Source organism: Colletotrichum siamense (assembly GCF_013390195.1).
Source record: "Colletotrichum siamense strain Cg363 chromosome Unknown KSG_Cg363_contig04, whole genome shotgun sequence".
NCBI lineage: Eukaryota > Fungi > Ascomycota > Sordariomycetes > Glomerellales > Glomerellaceae > Colletotrichum > Colletotrichum siamense.
In genome coordinates, this window is record NW_023501017.1 from 5,558,509 (window position 1) to 5,574,726 (window position 16,218).

The window sequence follows — 16,218 nt, forward strand, 5'->3', positions numbered from 1 at the left end:
AAAAGAAAGAAGCTAACTTTCTTAAATAAGAAGATCTTATTTCTAAAACTAATTAATACTCTATTTTAATCTTACTTTTAGTTATACTTAATATTTTAAGAATTATTACTAAAATAGTAGTTATTTTAATTATAGGAACTATTTAAACTTATTTTTTTAAAAATACTAAAAGCTAGTAGTATCTCTTTAAAATTTTAAAAAATTAAGTATTCTTTAAGTTAATTAAAAAAGATCTTAAACTTAATTAAAGCTTTATTAGTATCTATATAATATATAAATATAAAAATAAAAAAGTTTATTTAGTTAATAATCTACTCTTAAATAGGTTTATTTCTAATAAGTAAAAAGACTAAAAAAAGATCTTAACTTAAAAAGTAAAAAGCTATTATTAGCTTTTTAACTCCCCTTTTATTAGCTATATATATCTATAATTTATATAGTTTAACTAAAAAACTTATTTTACTTTAGAGAAGTTTTTAAAGTTTAAAGTTATATAGTTATATTTTTTACTAAGAGAGATTAAAATATTTAAATATATCTTTATAAATTAAAAAAAAGTATTAATATAGGATTTTATAGAATATAGCTATATTAACTTTTATATAGCTTTATTATAAAAAATTAAAACTATCTTATATATTACTTAGTAAGAAAAAGGAATTCCTATTTTAAAAGCTTTATAAAGTAAAGTTATTAATATATTTAGATTATAAGTTATATAAAGAGTTTTAAAAGAATTCTATAAGTTATATAAGAACTTTTAGTTCTTTATTATTAAAAAAGATAGTAATATAAAACTAATTAATTTATATATAAAACTTAATAAGATTAATATTAGAGATACTTTTATTCCTCTAAATACTAATAAATTCTTAGAAAACTTTACTAACTATAAAATTATAAGCTTTTTAGATCTATTTTTTAGATATAATTAAGTTTTATTTAATAAGTTAAGCTAAAACCTAATTATATTTATTATATTTTTAAAGCTATTTAGAATATATATTTTACTTTAAAGAATAACTAATTTAGTTACTTAGTTTATAAAAGTTATAATAAAAATCCTCTATAACTTAATTCTAAATATTTACTAACTTTTTTTTAATAATATCTTTATTAAAAAGCTTAAAATAATATATAATAATAACTATATAATTAAACTTCTAAGGGTATACTTATATATTTTTAAATACTTTATAAACCTAAATATAATATTTTAGAACTTTAAGTTTATTAGTATTATAATCTCTCTTAAGAAATCTTAAATTTATTAGTTTATTATTAACTTCTTTAGTTATATAATAAGTAGTAGGAGATATAAACTTAACTAAAATAAGGTTATTAAGATTTTTAAATAAGAAAAATATAATAATATTATAGTAATTAAAAGTTTTCTTAATATTATTAAGTTCTATTAAGTATAAATTAAGGATTATAAAACTATTTCTACTTTACTAATAAAACTTCTTTAAAAAAGAGTACTTTTTAAATAAGAGCTAAAATAGTAATTAGTTATAAAAACCTTTAAACTTTATTTAGTTAGCTCTCTATTACTTTAACTTATTAATTATAAAAAAGAAGTTAATAAAATCTATCTATCTATTAATATAAATATTAAGAAATAAGAAGCTATATTTAGGTAATATTATTAAAGTAAAAGATATATTACTAAGTATAAAAGTAGAATTTAGATAAGTATAGCTTTTAACTATTAAGTTTGTAGTTATAACGCAGCCCCCCCACAAAAAGACTACAGCAAAATTCACCCTATACGTAGGCATAATTCTAGAAACACTATATAGGCACCTTAACTTATACCCTCTACTAATTAAGGAAAACAGTATAGAAACCCTATATGTTCCTATTAGTAGGCAAACCCTTACATAAAGTTAAATGCGTACCTTAGCTAAATAGACTAGTGGAATAGTAATAGTGCTAGCTGCGTAGCGTAAAGCTAGTAGCGCTATATATAGTAGGGCTAATTATATTAGGGCTAAAAGGGTTACTAAAGCTCTTATAGCTTAGCGATAGCTTCACTAAACCTTCTAGCGAGGTGCTATAAACGCTACTATAAGAGAGATAACTCCTTAACTAAAGAGGTTATAATACTACTAAATAGAGATAACTCCTTAACTAAAGAGGTTATTATAAGAGGTTCTTATAACTAGAAGTATAAAAAGCTCTACTACTACGCGTAAAGCTTATACCTTTCCCTTTTCTTCTTCTTTACTAACCTATAATAGATCCTTTATAATATCCACACTATATAAGGAATATAAAAATACTAACCCTACGCTAAGTATACCTTTCTTTAAGAAGATAGCTAGGACTATTACTATATAGTATAATATCTATATATTAGATAAAGCTCTTAAGTTTAGTAAGTATTTTAACTCTAATTAGGAGTAGTTTATTATAATAATATTAAATAGAGCCCTTAAGAATACTTCTAAAAAGGATCCTCTTTATACTATAATTAAAATAATAAACACCCCTAATAACCTCAAAGTAGAGGCTATATATATCTCTAGCTATCCTAAGGAGTAAGCTTTTTTTATATAAACCCTCTATAATACTAAAGTAGATACAGCTTAAGTCTAAGTATAAGCCTAATAGAGATTAATAAGTACGCTTTATACTAATTATATAGAGAGAGCGTTATTAATAATAGTATAGCTACTTTAAAAGCATTAGCTAGCCTAATTAAATAAGAAGATAATAATAGTGATAACTTACTTCTAAAGAAGCTATTATAGCAGATAGCAAAGCAGTAATAAGGATAGTATTTAATAGTAGCATAAGTAATATATAAGAGAGAGGATAAGTTAATAGTTTAGTAATTAATAATTAAATAATTAAGTAATTATAAACTATATTATTACTAAAGTGAAGTTAAAGATAGTGAAGTTATTTAGTATAATATATATATATAAGTGCAGCTAAGATTAAGAGAGTTATAATTATATAACTAAAGGCTGTATATATTATTAAGAGGTGTAGAGTTAGGAGGTCTATCGCTCTAAGTAAGTAAAAATCATAGTAAACAGCTAGAGGCTTAGCTTTTAACTATAATATAGAAAAGCTTAAGTTTTAATTAGTTTTACTTATTCTTAAGAAACTTAAGAACTATTTATATAATATATAATTTATTTTTAAAACTAATATAAAAATCTTTATAAATTAAATTAATAATATTACTTTAGATTTACTTAAAGTAGTTTTAATATAATAAATTATTTAGATTAAGATATTTAATTTTAATATTTACTATATATTTAATATAAAAAATAAAGCTATAAATAGTTTTTTATATAAACTAATAAAAGAATCTAATATCTAAGAAGCTAAGTAAAAAGAAGATTTAAATAAAATAATTAATAACTCTATTTATATATTTAAAGCTAAAGAAGATCTTAAACTTAAAGCTAATAATTTATTAAGCTTTAATTAAACTTAATCTTAATACTTATAATAAATTACTAAGTATTTAGTTTTATTATTACGCTTAAGAACTATCTCTTAAATTAACTTTAAGAAATTTAAGTTATATATAGTAAAATATATACTTTAAAATAGTTTTTTTTTTTAAAAAAGGATAAAGTTAAACTTTATATTAAAATAAGTAGTAAATAATAAAAAAGAATAAAAAAAATTAATTTAATATATATATACTAAAAAAGGATATTAAAACTAAGATATAATATATATTAAACTCTATAAGTAATATACTTAGGAAAATATATATTAAATAATAAGTAATAAAATAAAGAACTATTTATTTTATATATAAGCTTAACTAAAGTGTTTTAAAGATTTTTATACCTTTTTTATACTTCTAAAAATCTTATTTTAGTATATTTATATTAATATCTAAAAAATTAATAATTACTTTTTAGCTAAAGCTTATAATATACTTATTAGTTATATAAAAACTTATTAACTTTTTAAGAATATTAACTTAAAAATAATAGCTAAGTTTATTTAGGAAGATATAATTTATTATTATAAAATCTATAAGCTTCTTATAGTTAATAAAGGATTAGAAAATAAAAAGTTTATTAAAAAGCTTAATTAAATTTATAGAAGATAATACCTTATTATCTTAGTATATAATTTAAAAACTAATAAACTTATTAAAAAAGGATATTAACCTTTTATTTATACTCTTATAACTTAGTTAGACTTTAATAGAAAGAATTAAACTTTAATCTTTTATATAGCTTTTTTTACTAACTAAATATTAATTAGATTTTCTATAAAATACTCTCTTTTTTATTTTATTTATAGTTATAACTTAATTATTCTAATTAAAACTAAAAATATTACTTAATAAGTATTAAATTAGTTAAGAGTTAGAGATATTAAGACTAAACTCCTTTTTTATATATAAACCTTTAAATAGCTTAATTCTAACTAATAAATAGCTCTTAAATATATTATAAAATAGTACTACTAAGTTACTAAGGATTATAACTAAAGAAATAAGTATAGAATATAGTATAAAGAGCTATAAATTAAGGATATTATTCTTATTTATAATATAAAGCTATTTATTAATAAAAGCTCTTTTAATAAGTTTAATATATATTAATTAAACTTCTTTTATATTTAATAAATATCCTTTTAAATTTCATTTTATTTACTTAAAACTTTTATTAAAATCCTAATTAAATAAATAATAATTAGTAACTATTTAAAGAAATTTATAGTAAATAAGGATAGCTATTTAGATAATATCTCTAAAATAGAAATCTAATTAAACCTTAAATAAGCTTTTAATAAGGTTTTTCTTATTATAAACTAACTTAATTTTAATATATTTAGTTTAATAGAAATCTTAAACTTTAATAAGTTATTTATACTAAAAGAAGTAGAAACTAATAATTTTAATATTATAAAAGTATAAATTAAGTAATTATAAGAATAAAATAAAATATTATAAACTAAAGTTAATACTTAATAGAAAAAGAATAAAATAGTAATAAGTATTTTTATAAAGAATAAAGAATTTAATAGCTAATATAAGAATATAGAAGAACTAAAAGATAGCTAAGTTTATAAAAATTATTTATTTTTATTTATTTTTAATAAATAAAATATTATTTTATTTACTTTTATTTAGTTACTTTTATATTATAATTTATATTAAACTATATATTTATATTACTTCTTTTATTTCTAATATATATTATTATAAAAGAAAGAAAAATATATAATAATAAAAACTAATAAATACTAAAAAACTAAAAAATACTAAAAAACTTAAAAAAAACTAATACTATTTTTAAAAAATTTAAATCTAAACTAGTTTAAATATTTTACTAAAAACTATTATTTCTAGAAATTACTCTATACTCTTATTATATATATAAAGCCTCTTTTTCTACTTTTAAATAACTTATTTATCTAATTATAACTTAAGTTATTATAAGAATATTAATAAGTAAAATATCTCTCTCTTTATTAAACTTAAACTCTTTACTTAACTTATTTATATAATTAAAAAATATTTTATAATTTTCTTTAATTACTTTATTTAAAAAGAAATCTAATTAGCTATTAAGAAAAGACTTTATACCTCTACTATTTATATAAAGTATATTATTATAAATCTTTTTTTATAAATTACTTTTCTTAATATATTTAATTTATTTTATCTCTTCTTTATTATAGTTAGCTTTATATAAATATAATAAGCTTTTTTTATAATAAATATAATTAGAATAAACCTCTTCTTATTTAGTTTAATAAGAAATATACTCTTAAAATAATAAAGCTACCTTAATTAGCTATCTATTCTTAGTAACTTTAAAAGCTATTTTAGCTTATTACTTAAAGTATCTATTATAAAGATAAAAGTTATAAGTATTATATATATAAATTAATAAAACTTTAATTACTTCTAATCTATCTAACTTTTAATATAATTACTTTTAAAAATTAAAATAACTTTTAGTAATATAAACTTTATATATAAAAAATAGCTAATAAAGAAATATTTTTTACTTTTTAGTTAGAGCTATATATAGTAAAAAACTTTAGAAGTAACTTTTAAAATTACTTTATTATAGTTTTAATATAATCTTTAATATAAAACTTATTTATAAATCTAAGCTATTATTAAATTAAACTAATAGAACTTTTAACTAAAGTTTATAAAAAGGAAAGAGAGGTTTATATATAAGTTAGTAATTAATTTAGTTAAAACTAAAATTAACTTATTATAATTAAAATAAGTATAATAATTTAATATAAATAAAACTTATTATCTTTATTTAGTTTATTAATAGTAGTAATAAGAATAAAAGAGAAAGAGAAGAATTTATATAAAATATTCTAGCTAGTAATATAAAAGTAACTAAAGTTAATTTTAATATCTATAATATAAGAATTATATAACTTAAAAAAGTCTAACTATTATTATAAAAAGTTTAGTTAAACTAAGAAATATAATAATTAATATATTAAGAGGAAGAAAGAAAAAATCTAGCTAAATAAAAGAAATATACTTTTTTATATCTAAAAAGAGGAGTAGTTAATACTAAAATAGTAGTTATAATAACTAAAAAGCTTATTTACTATAGTAATTTATTAATAAGATAAAAAAGAATAACTTAAAAAACTTTTTATTATAAATCTAAAATTAATTAGTTTAAAAAGAATATATTTAATTAAATCTTAAAAGTAAAAGTAAAGTAAATATATAGATTAAAATACTACTATTTATAAAAAGAAGCTTATAAACTCTAAGTATCTTATGAATAGATCTTAAGAAACTTTAACTTTTTTATAAACTATATTAATCTTTTTCTTTAAAAATATATTATTATAAGTTTAACTAACCCCTTAGTAACTATATTTAACTTTTTATAAAGTATTAAATTATATATATTATTTTCCTTCTTTTATACTTATTACTTTATTAAAGTTTAAATTTTACTTTTAAAACCCTATTAACTACTTTAATTATTTATATAAGTCTTACTTTTAGAAAACTACTTTTTAAGCTTAACTAGCTCCTTTTTTATTTAAAAATTATATTTTTAAAAGGAATATTAACTATTAATACTAAACTTACTTTTATAATATCTATAAAAGAGGGTATTTTAAACTACTAACTTTCTATTAAATAATTTTATATATTTATACATATAATAACTACTTTATTTTAATAAATACTTTTATATTTAACTATAATATTTTAACTAAGCTTAACTATTACTTAAATATCCTAAAAATTATACTTTTCTTTTTCTACTTATTCTTACTAACTTTTAATAAAAATTATTAGTATTATAACTAATACTTTTTTATTTATTATAAATTTATTTTCTTATTTCTATTTTCTTTTTTAAAATATTTTATTATTATAATTTAAATAGATTATAATATAAAACTATTTAGCTTTATTTATAACCTCTTATATTTCTATTTCTCTTTTATAATAACTAAAAATATTAAGATATCTATTACTTTTTCTCTTTTTTTAAGCTCTCTTTATTTTCTTATTATCTATAAAATCTAAAAAAATATCTAAGATATAAATAATATTAAAAACCTTTATAAAGACTTTTAAATTTATATTTACTTCTTTTATAAAGATTAATTAGTTAAGTATATAAAAATTAAATAAATTAGAGAAGTATTTAAATCTCTAAAAACTAAAAACCTTCTTACTTTAGATTACTACTTAGATCTAAATATTCTTAGTATAATTAATATAATAATTAAAGAAAGCTATTATATTTTTCTTATTTATTTTAAAAATAGCTTTTTTAGTATTATATTTAATATAATTAAGCTTATTAAAGCTTTAATTAATCTATAGAACGTTTTAAATATATTAAAGCTTAAAGTTTTTAAAGATTACTTTATATTTAGATAAATATATAAAAATAGAGATATTATAAATATAATATTAATTAAGTAATAAAATAATATATTTAGAAAGAATAATAATAATTACTAATAATATAAATAAAGTTAAGAGACTTAAGAAAAATATCTTTTTAACTTTTATAACTTTTTAAGATTCCTTTAGAAATATAATCTTCTTAAAACTAAATATATTAAATTAGTTTATAAACTTATTATTAAAGATATTAATAAAGAAAAATATATAAAGATCTATATAATACTTATTCTTTAAACTAAAAATAATATAATAAAAGTTTATAAGAAAGAATAAGATTACTTAGAGAAAAGAGATTTTATTATCTTTATTAAGACTTATAAAGTAAGTAATTAGTTTTTAATTATAATTATTAACTAAAGAAGTAATTTATATTTTTATTTAAACTTTATTTAAAACTTTAAATTTACTTCTAATATCTTAAGTTATTCTTAAATTATTTTCTAAGATATAATAAAACTTATTAGAAACTAATATAAAATCTATAAAGTATTAATAGAGATATAAAACCTTATTAATTATATTATTTTTATTATTTTAAACTTCTAATTTAAATTATTAAATAACTTTTAGAAATATAGCTTCTATAATACTAATTTTACTTATTATATATTTTATAAAAGAAACTATAGTTTAAAAATAACTTAGTTATAATATATAGCTAAGAAGTAAATTATAAAAAATAACTACTATAAACTCCTTTTTAACTACTAAGTTTAGCTTATTATTAATAAATTTAAACTATAAAGAAGTAATAATATTAAAAATTTTTAAACTAAACCTAATTAAACTTATAATAAATAAGTAAATACTATAGATATTATAATTAGAAATAATAGAAATTAGAGATCTATTAATATAAACTAAACTAAAAAAAAGGTTAAAAAGTTATATTTAGCTTATCCTAATTAGTTTTTAATTACTTAAGATTTAATCTAAATTACTAAACAAAACTTAATTACCCCCTTAAATACTTATAACTTAAATAACTTTATTAAAAATAGAGATCTAAACTTTTTAACTTATTAAAATAATATTAAAAAGAGAGATTACTTTATTAAAAGTACTAAAAAAGAGTAAAATTAATAAATTAAAATAGAAAATCTTTAAAAAAGTATATACTAAATAAAAGTTAAGAAATAAAAGCTAAAGCTTAACTTATTTAAAAATACTACTAAATTAAATAATTATACTTTAGATAACTTTTTTTTAATATAAAATAACTTAATTAAAGATATTATTTAGAGGATAAAGTTTTAAAACCCTTATTTACCCCTAATTATACTAAAAAAATACTTACTACTTAGTATATAATATATTAAAAAGCTATAAGAAGAAAATAAAGATACTATTTATATAAAGTAAGAGATAGCTAAGAATTTAGCTTAAAGTGAAGCTAATAGCTTAAGAGCTCTAAAAACTAAATATAACTTTATATATATAAAATAAGGTTAATTAAGTCTTTTTTTCTATAGTATATAAAAGATTTAAAGGATATATAGAAGAAAGTAGAAAACTTAAAATTTTTTAGTAATTTTAACTTAAAGAAAAGAGGATAAATAGGTATTTTTATAAGTATTAAGTATTATTATAAAAAGAAAAAGGTTATATAAGTAAATAGAAGCTTAATTAACTTATAATAAAAAAAAAACTAAGTAAATAAATAAGAAATATACTTATTTTTATATAAATTCCTATTTTTTCCTTAATAACTTTAATAACTACTTTTTTAAAAAAGTTTTTAGGATTTTTTAGTTTAGTTTATAGAAAAAGTTTATTAATTTTTACTTTTTAAAAATTAAATAAATATAGGTATTTTTAGGCTTTTCTAGCTTTAATTAGCCTTATTTTTATCTCTTTTTTTAGTCTTTATTATACCTCTTTAATTATTTAAAGTAAAAATAGAGTAAAATACTATAAAGATATTATTACTAAACTTCTTCTTAGTAGCTTATTTTCTCTTAAGAGATTATATAACTTAAAGTATAAAGAGAGTAAAAAATATAGATAAAGTATAATTTAGTTAAGCTTATATTTATATATTTACTTTTATATCTCTTATAGTTATCTAGAAAATTAATATATAAGTATTTAGGCATTTTTAGGGGTTTTTCTACTTAGAGTAGAGTACTTAGTATAATTAATAAGTTTTCTCTCTTACCTTATTATAATAGATAATTAAAACGTTATATTAATACTAAAAAGAGTTATACTTAGAATACTAAAGTCCTCTATTAATTTATAGTAATATAAATAGTTATTTTATAATAGGTTAAAGTTAGGGTTAAAACCTATTAATCTAGTAATCTATTAGCTATTTATATTAAAAGTAAGTAAGTATCTTAACCTTAATAATATAGCTAATACTAATAATTAATAGATAATTAAGGTACTATAAGCCTAAGTAGTATTACTATAGCCTTAGAAATATACTAAAATTAAGCTAGATATAAATAAACGTTTTATAATAATTAATTAGATTATTAAGAAGAAATAAGAGGTTTAGAATAATCCTAATAAGCTAGAAATAGTATTATCTAAAAGCGAATTTTCTAATAATAAAGAGAGTATAAAATTATATATTTATATTATAGATTAATTAAGATATTTAGTAATACGTTAAAATATAATTATCGTAGTATAGGTGCAAATGCATGATTTTCGCTATCCTATATGTGGGGGTGTTCCGTTAGTTGGGGTGGGGACTTAGGGGTCTATGGCAAGTTCTATTGCCCCCTGTCGGTGACTCTCGCGTCATCTCTGTTATGTTCCTGCATGATCCATCCCATGGGATGAGCCACACCAACAGGTTCACCTGCCACTAAAGGTGGGTTGAAATTTTCCCTCTTCTCTGCGCCGAGGCGGCGCAGAATAGGTGCCGGCGTTCTGCAGCGGAGCATGGTGCGGCAGTAATAGGAGGCGAGGGTGGCCTGGCCACACCGAGATAAAGAATTGGGTGCCTCGTCGATGCGAGGCCCGCTGTCGATCTTGCGTGCTCTTGGTTCCTCCTCGTTTTTACTCAAGCTTCAAGATTCCGTAGCCATGGCCGACGCTTCGGAGCTTCCGCCGGATATCAACAGAGGCCCAGAGATCCTCGCAACCTGCGGGAGCCTGGTGGGTATCTCGGTGGTTATTGTCATGATGAGGATGTATGTGAGGGCGAGGATCGTTCGACTTGTTGGCTGGGATGATTGGTGTATCGTCGCCGCCACGGTGAGTACAGTCCCATATCCTGTGCTATATTTCTTTCGTGAAAAAGGCTTCGCCATTTTCAGCGCTCCTTCGATCTTCAACTTCAGCCACTATGACTTCAATCAACCCCAAAAACGTTGTAAGTGATTGGCTAATTCTCCTTACTACGTAGGTCGTTATCTTCGCCGAGATGATGGTGATCCTCCCTGAAGTCGAGTACGGAGGAGGACGACACATCCAGTACATCGAACCCAAGGAAAATGTTGTCATCGGGCTGCATTATAACTTTGTCACACAGCCTCTGTGCCTGATTGCTCTTTGTCTAGCTAAAGTCAGCGTTGGGCTGTTTCTGCTGAGGGTAAGCCCTTCGACGCGGATGCGGTACTTTATCATGGGTACCATCGTCTTCACGATTCTCTCCGCGACAGGGAACTTTTGTAGGTGTTCCAACATGAACACGTAGAGAAGCGTCGATTCTAATCTTCTCAGTGACTGTGTTCTTTCAGTGTCGGCCGCTGGCTTACGCGTGGGATACCTCGATCGAGGGTGGCGAATGCATCCCACCAGCAAACCTGAAGTTTGCTGCCTTCTTCAACTCGGGTAAGTCTTCTGTCGCTTTCGATCAGTTCCTTTGTGCTCATGTAGTCGTATCTTGCGTAGGTGTCTCGGTATTCACAGATCTACTCTTCGCCTTGTTGCCAATCCCAATGTTGTGGACGGTCCAACTCAACTGGAAAGTCAAATCCGCAGTTATTGGAGTCTTGTCGCTGGGAATCTTGTAAGCGAACTTGACTGATTGCGTCCCATCATCAAGAGCCTATTGCTTACTCTACCATCCAGCGCCACCGTCGCCGCCGTCATCAAGATCTCTTTCCTGCCCAATTACGGCAAACACGGCGACTTCCTCTTCGATAGTTCCGACATCACGATCTGGTAAATAACCCTCTCATCTCCATTACCACGTTTGAAGCCGCACACGCTAATGACTTATTCATAGGACAACGGTCGAAATCTGCACAGCCATCATCGCCGCCTCGATTCCTTGTCTCAAGCCCCTATTCAGAGCCATCCTCGCAGGGTCCTCAGCGAAGTACACCTCAAAGTATAACAACCACGATGGCTACGTACGAAACAATGGGACGAACCGAACTGGTGCTACTGGCGATCCCCAGGAGAATATTGAAATGTTCTCAAGGTCGAGACGAAACACGACTGCTGTCAGGTCGGGATTCAATCGATCCAAGATGGACTCTGAAGAGAGCATCGTGGGGAGGCAGGGAAGTGTACCCCCGGACGGCATCACCAAGACAACGCATGTTTCAGTGTCTGTCGACGATGGGCAGCAGAGAAGTCCCAAAGATCTAGTGTAGCTCCGGCGAATACAGTTGTCCACGATCGTCTCGAAAATATCGGGGTTCGGTCCGCTTTTTGGCGTGAACCATAGACCTGTCACAACTCAACTGGTGAGTGAGTAATGATGATTTCGCAACCGCCGCAACGTCTTTTGTGGATATTGTCTGATTTTGTGGTCTCCTTCTAGATAATCGGTTTGCAGCTGATGAAACAGTTGCTTTGGGCGGGCCAAAGCAACCCACTAGTCAATGCTCAGCCAAGCACCTCAGCCAAGACGTCACGATGACATCCGATGAACCACTTACGCCCGACAAACGTCATCCAGCAACTACCATCTTCGTCTTTGGGTACAATTGATATCAGCCAATCTACACAATCCGTCTTTGCAAAGGTTCCCTTTTTCCCGCTTGTCAAAAGTTTATTCGCCGATCCCAAATATCGCCAATATGCCGACCGAAGGAGTCGAATTCACTACCGTAAGCCATCGTCTACCAGGAGGCTTGGTGCCCAAAAGCTCAAAAATGATTGACTTTAGCTAGATTGGTGTTGTTGGCGTAGGCAGCATGGGGGCTGCGATGAGTCTTCTTTTCGCCGAAAACGACTATCATGTCTTCTTCTACGACCCTAGTACGCCCCATTCGATGCCCGCCGTCGTCTCGGCTACTAACAAGTCCCTAGGCAAAGAAAACATCGACAAGTTGAGAAGAGACGCCATGAATCTTGGTCTGGATGATCGTGTCACGGCACGGGAGAGTTATGAGGATCTGTGCGAGACTGTGAAGGCGCAAAGCAAGCCGGGTGTGTTCGTCTTCAGCACTCCGCATGGCTCCGTCGGCGATGAAGCTATTCAGGGTCTTTTGTCGGGTGGCAATCTGGAGAGGAACGACATCATAATCGACTGCGCGAATGAGCAGTGGCAAGCTACCGAAAGACGACAGCGAGAGCTCGCGCCAAAAGGCATTCATTACATCGGATGCGGAGTGTCGGGTGGGTACCAGAGCGCCCGATCCGGCCCCTCTTTCTGTCCCGGTGGTGATCCCGATGTGGTGCGCCGAATTCTCCCTTTTCTGGAGAAGCTCGCGGCGAAGGGGCGGGACGGCAAGCCTTGCACAGGCCTCGTGGGATCGGGAGGTAGTGGACACTTTGTGAAGATGGTTCATAATGGCATCGAACAGGGCATGATGTCGGTGCTGGCAGAAGTGTGGTCTATCATGGTGCAGGGCCTCGGAATGAGCTATTCTGAGATCGGAGCTGTGTTCGACCAGTGGAATTCGTCGGGCCCTTTGCATGACTGCTTTCTCATCAAGATCGCAGTCGACATCTCAAACGCCCGAGACGAGTATGGAGAAAACCCTCTGGGCCATATCAGAGACAAGGTCGTGCAGGATGTTGACGAGACTGAGGGAACCGGCAATTGGACCTGTCGAGATGCCATCAACCTACACATCCCCGCGGCAACTATTGTAAGCGCCCACCTGTTCCGGTTTGCATCAGCCTTTGCCGGACAACGAAAGCACAACAAAGACGCCGCGAATGGAGGCGTGGAGTCAAGAAAGCTGGACGTCGCCTCCAGAGAGGACTTTCTCGATCATCTGCAGAAGGCGACTTACTTTGGATTCCTTACCTGCTTTGCACAGGGTATGGATATGATCCAGGCTCAAGACGCCAAGATGGGCTGGAAGCTCAACTACAGAAACATACTCCAGCTATGGCGCGGCGGATGCATTATCCAGTCAGACGGTATCGTCGATGTGCTTGATGCGATGTACAGTCGCGAGGACCGCAATATTGAAGACGACGTACTTTCCAACCACGAGGTTGGAAACGACCTATCATGCAACTTCTCTGCTACGAAGGAAGTCATCCTAAAAGCTGTGGAGGCAGACCTTTGTGTCCCTGCGTTGAGCCAAAGTCTCGAGTATTACAAGTACTCGACGTCTAACGAGCTTCCCACGCAGTTCATGGAGGCGGAGTTAGATTACTTTGGAAGACACATGTTTGACAAAAAGGAGGATGTTTTCCCGGGCGAGCCCAAAGCAGGCCAGCATCATTTCGAGTGGAAGCCAGCCAAAGGAAAGAGAGATTAGCTGTAACTTGGTAGACGAGCATAATAGATGGAAAATTAGATTCAATGTGATTTGCTTACTTGCTATCAACTCGCGGGCCACAGTTGGCGTCTTTCTCAGTGACAATGGTGATGGAGAGTACGACGCTGTACTGATGTCCGACTGTCAACATGACTTTTCCACTGTGTCCATCTAGAGGATCAGCGATCTAATGGTGGCTGAGAGCCTGAGAGAGCTGTTATTAATTGAGAGATTGCGAGAGAGCCAATCATGAGCTGCGAAGCACAGCCAACCTAGTCACTATGTAGGGAGTCCGACTGTAAGCTGACGCCTGAAAGCTCGCATGACATTCAGGTACATGTATTCTGGGACTCATCAACCAAGAGAAAGGGAATGTGGGATTTCAAGTCCGAGATTCCTACGATAGCAAAATGTGGATTAGGCTTGCGCCTCAATCAAGACCGAGCTTACAAGGCTGAATTGAGACGCCTTTCAGATGCTGGATGCCAATCCAAGCTTGAGAAGGAAGAAAACATCTATATAAATCCACTATCCTTACAGTGATGAGACTGTATCAGAATGCCATTATCACATTAACATTTCACTCTTAGCTTTGGTCCTGCCAATTTGTTCATAAAACTGATTACCTCAAACCTCTTACTTGTTGCCCTCAATATGCGGCAGTATGTTGCACTGCTTCTGGCAGGTTCGGCGACTGCCTTCCTAGCCCCAAGATCGGAAACGCAGGCTCCGTATATCGTCCCAAGAGATGAGGACATCGTAGCTGAGCATTACATCGTCAAGCTTCGTGACGACCATAACCTGGAAGACCACTTCACCAACATCGGCCTCAACGTCACCGAAGTGGCAACTGAATTCGAGAACTGGGATCTCTTGAACGCCTACCACTTTGTCATCCCCGAGGGCAACAGCTATATCGTCCACGATCTCATCCGCCGCGATCCAGGTGTTGTGCGCGTTACTCACAACCACAATGTGAGCCCTGAGCGCTCGGCCGATGAGTACGCGCCATCTGAACCGCCTGCTGGGGTAGTGGACGAGGAATACTCCCGTTCTAGATCACGTACCAAGAACCTGAAGGCTCGACAAGATGGGTGTGGCGAGGTCCCACTCGATTACGACAGTGAAACCCGCAAGAACACGCAGTGGAACTTGGCCATGATTGCTGCAGGCAGAAAGATCACCGAGCAGCTCCAGGGTGACATCTATAAGGAGGATCACCAGGCAGAATGGTTGTCGAATGCTGGCAAGGGTGTTGATATTTACATTTTTGACAGCGGCATTCGTCTTTCGCACAAGGCCTTTGGTGGGCGAGCAAGCCATTTCAATGGCAAGAAGAGTAACGATAAGTCTCCGTATTGCAATACTGCTAAAATGGTACGTCGATACTCCACATGACTACTGAAAGGTGAATATGGCAAACATTGAAGGGGCTAACTCTAGCTCTGTCTAGGACGATGACATTGGACACGGGACACACGTTGCGGCTATCGCTGCTTCGCCTGACTACGGTGTCGCCCCAGCTGCCAACATCATCAATGTCAAAGTCGACTGTGCCTCAACTATGGCTCATATTATCAGCTGTAAGTTTTATGTAGCCTGATTGAAGCGAGCGCGAACTTATTCCATGTCTTCTTGCAGCCGTCCTCGATGTAATCAAAGCCCACAACAACA

The 16,218-nt window shown here is 28.3% G+C and overlaps 3 protein-coding genes across 3 annotated transcripts; all 3 read left to right on the forward strand.

Annotated features, from left to right (window-relative positions):
* Positions 1-10,954: 10,954 nt before the first annotated feature.
* Positions 10,955-12,474, forward strand: CGCS363_v007408 (uncharacterized protein; the record flags this gene model as incomplete). Its single annotated transcript, XM_036639257.1, has 6 exons — positions 10,955-11,125; positions 11,277-11,541; positions 11,594-11,704; positions 11,765-11,882; positions 11,945-12,037; positions 12,102-12,474. The coding sequence occupies 6 exons, from the start codon at positions 10,955-10,957 to the stop codon at positions 12,472-12,474; spliced, it is 1,131 nt and encodes a 376-aa protein (XP_036496090.1).
* Positions 12,475-12,903: 429 nt separating this feature from the next.
* On the forward strand, positions 12,904-14,544 carry CGCS363_v007409 (6-phosphogluconate dehydrogenase, decarboxylating; the record flags this gene model as incomplete). The annotated part of the gene is made up of 3 exons (XM_036639258.1): positions 12,904-12,933; positions 12,997-13,084; positions 13,136-14,544. 3 exons carry the CDS (start codon positions 12,904-12,906, stop codon positions 14,542-14,544), a joined length of 1,527 nt encoding a protein of 508 aa, XP_036496089.1.
* Positions 14,545-15,198: 654 nt separating this feature from the next.
* CGCS363_v007410 (uncharacterized protein) lies at positions 15,199-15,942 on the forward strand (the record flags this gene model as incomplete). The annotated part of the gene is made up of 1 exon (XM_036639259.1): positions 15,199-15,942. One exon carries the CDS (start codon positions 15,199-15,201, stop codon positions 15,940-15,942), a length of 744 nt encoding a protein of 247 aa, XP_036496982.1.
* Positions 15,943-16,218: the final 276 nt, after the last annotated feature.